We start from the raw sequence: 2,713 nt of genomic DNA, 5'->3' as shown, positions 1-2,713 counted from the left end.
GCAATAAGAACACCGTCCATTATATTTCTCCCCTTAATAAACGCACTTGGTTCAAACCCCACAAGATTCGGTATGACCTTCTTAATCTTAATGAAAGCAATTTCGCAATTATTTTATAGAAACTACCAATCAAACTAATAGGTCTATACTCATTTAAACTTACCGGGTCCACCTTTTTGGGAACAAGAGTTATGAAGGAAGAGCTGCACCCATATGAGATCTCTCCCTTTTCCCAAAACCATTTAACCGCTGCAACTAGATCCTCCCGAATAATAGCCCAATTTTTTTTTTAAAAAATCGCATGTTGAAACCATCCGGACCCGAGGCTTTGTTACTTGCGCATTCATTTATCGCCTCCCAAATCTCATCATCAGAAAACAATTCTTCTAACCCTCTTGCTTCACCTTCTGTTATACGTGTGCACAGGGGACCGAAAGAACCCGTATGCTGATCAGATACATGCGAATTAATAGGGAATTCAGCCCTCTCTGGACCAAACCGGTGCTTGACAGGCCCATAATTATTAGAAATGGAAACAGCTGGCCCAGAACTTGATTGGTTGGCCGCAATCGGCCCACCCGTGAAAAAAACCACCCAAAAGACGAGGCCTGCAATCAAAATTTTTTGCAAAATTGTTTTTGAAAATGTGAAAAAATTGTGTCTTTGACAATAATCGGATCTTCATGCCAAATCCCATCAACCATTATACCCCCGAAGTTACACTTATTATATTTTCTTCGTAACGAAGCATGAAAAAATTTAGAATTTTCGTCCCCGTCGAGAAATGAGCAATGAATTCACTAGTCTAACATAGAAGTTAAAATCAAGTAACAAGCTTGTAACCAGTAACTCAGTAAGCAATCGATAGGTTTGGATTGTTTCGGTTGTTGTATTTGTTTTTATATTGTTTCTAATCTTCCTTTTTGACTTGTACATTGGATATCCATTTAGTTTTTTTTTGTTTTTGAGTACTCGTCTTTATGGTCTTGTATCGATGTTATTGTTTTTTTTTTAAAGGCAAGGCCCCAAAGTAAAGTTGGTGGGGATTGAACTTGAGTCTCCTTTGGAAATTCCCAATCACCTAACCACTCAACCACCCTTTTGGGATGTTATTGTCGTGAGCTTTCATTGAGATTTGTTTTACTTTAGTTCGATAGTTTGATGCGTTTGTACGTTTTAACAAATTTTATCTTTTTGATGACTTTCCTTTTATTTTATAAAGTTTTTTCGGGGAAAAAAACTTAAGGAGTACTATTTATAATTATGGTTTAAAGACCATCTTATACTATAATGAGTTTTTGTTACTCCCTATGATTATTTTCATGAGAAAAGCCCAAAACAGAAAACAGCCCAAACCTGTTGCCCAAAACAGAAAACAGCCCAAACCCATCATAACCCAAAAAGTCTTTACAGTCAAACCCTAAATTCCATTTCCCATTCAAAACTAAAAACCAACCCTATATCTCATCTTATATCATCAAACCGCCGTTAACCTCCTTCCCAGAACCCGTCAAAATGAAATATAACCCACGAGTCACCAGCTCCCGCCGCAAATGCCGGAAGGCCCACTTCTCTGCACCATCAAGCGTCCGGCGAGTGCTAATGAGCGCACCACTTTCAACTGACCTCCGAACCAAATACAACGTCCGTTCAATCCCTGTACGAAAAGATGATGAGGTGCAAATCGTTAGGGGGACCTACAAAGGACGTGAGGGTAAAGTTGTTCAAGTGTACAGGAGAAAATGGGTTATTCATATTGAACGGATTACTCGTGAAAAAGTCAACGGTCAGACCGTGAATGTCGGAGTTAATCCGTCGAAAGTTGTTGTGACGAAATTGAAACTTGATAAGGATCGAAAGTCGTTGCTTGATAGGAAGGCGAAAGGTCGTGGTGTTGGTGATAAGAATAAAGAGAAGTTCACTACTGATGACGTGGCAGCTGGTGCTACTCTACAAGAGATCGATTAGGTTGAATTCTGCTGTGTATTATTGGTAAAACTTTTTTAAGGTTTTGTTGGATAATGTTGTTTGTTGGATTCATCTGCTTAATGAAGTTGTGCTTTTTTATTGTTTATGTGCTTTTGTTGCTTTACTAGATATGAAGTTACCGGATGATTAGTTTGCTTAGCTGGTGCTTAAACCATCATTTATAAATGAGTGATTAAATTTTTTTGCATTTGAATACGATTGATGTATTTAGATAAATCCAACATGTTGATGTCCACATGATTGAAGTGATCATGTGAATTGTATTAATAATTCTTATGGTTTCTTGTGTTTATTGTTATATATGATCCTAAGTCATTGCTACAATGTACACAGGGTAAAATTGACAATCATGTCTTGATCGTAATATGTGTATAGGTTATATGGTATACATTTAGACCTCTGTTTCATGACGGTTGATTGTCTCGTATTGTCCTCAAGTAGATACCAATGGCACTATGGCTTCTTGGTGTTACATTCTAGGTGTATAGCCATGCAAAAGACGATTAAGAAGATTGTGTGTGTATTTGTTGGTTTAATTTATTACTGGTCAAAACCTGTCAAAATATATTAGGTTCACTTTGGGCCGGTTTTCCATTACGAAAGTCTTAGAAGTTCAGTCACATATGGTTCTTACTCTCCCCAACTATATTATCTTCGTTTATGAAACTGAATTTAGTAACTAATTTCTTCAGTTACCAACGGCTGAACACACATTGTGTTGATG

At 37.4% G+C, this 2,713-nt stretch overlaps 1 protein-coding gene across 1 annotated transcript; it reads left to right on the top strand.

Annotated features, from left to right (window-relative positions):
• Positions 1 to 1,470: 1,470 nt before the first annotated feature.
• On the top strand, positions 1,471 to 2,074 carry LOC139857672 (large ribosomal subunit protein uL24z-like). The gene has a single exon (XM_071846498.1). It carries the CDS (start codon positions 1,516 to 1,518, stop codon positions 1,966 to 1,968), a length of 453 nt encoding a protein of 150 aa, XP_071702599.1. The 5' UTR covers positions 1,471 to 1,515; the 3' UTR covers positions 1,969 to 2,074.
• The last annotated feature ends 639 nt before the right edge of the window (positions 2,075 to 2,713 follow it).

The sequence above is a fragment of the Rutidosis leptorrhynchoides genome, chromosome 7 (assembly GCF_046630445.1).
Source record: "Rutidosis leptorrhynchoides isolate AG116_Rl617_1_P2 chromosome 7, CSIRO_AGI_Rlap_v1, whole genome shotgun sequence".
Classification (NCBI taxonomy): domain Eukaryota; kingdom Viridiplantae; phylum Streptophyta; class Magnoliopsida; order Asterales; family Asteraceae; genus Rutidosis; species Rutidosis leptorrhynchoides.
The sequence above is the reverse complement of the archived record's forward strand: the minus strand, read 5'-3'. Positions and strand labels throughout refer to the sequence as shown.

Excerpts from the sequence above, each read along its gene's own strand:
- LOC139857672 (XM_071846498.1), top strand. The coding sequence starts at position 1,516 with ATGAAATATAACCCACGAGTCACCAGCTCCCGCCGCAAATGCCGGAAG.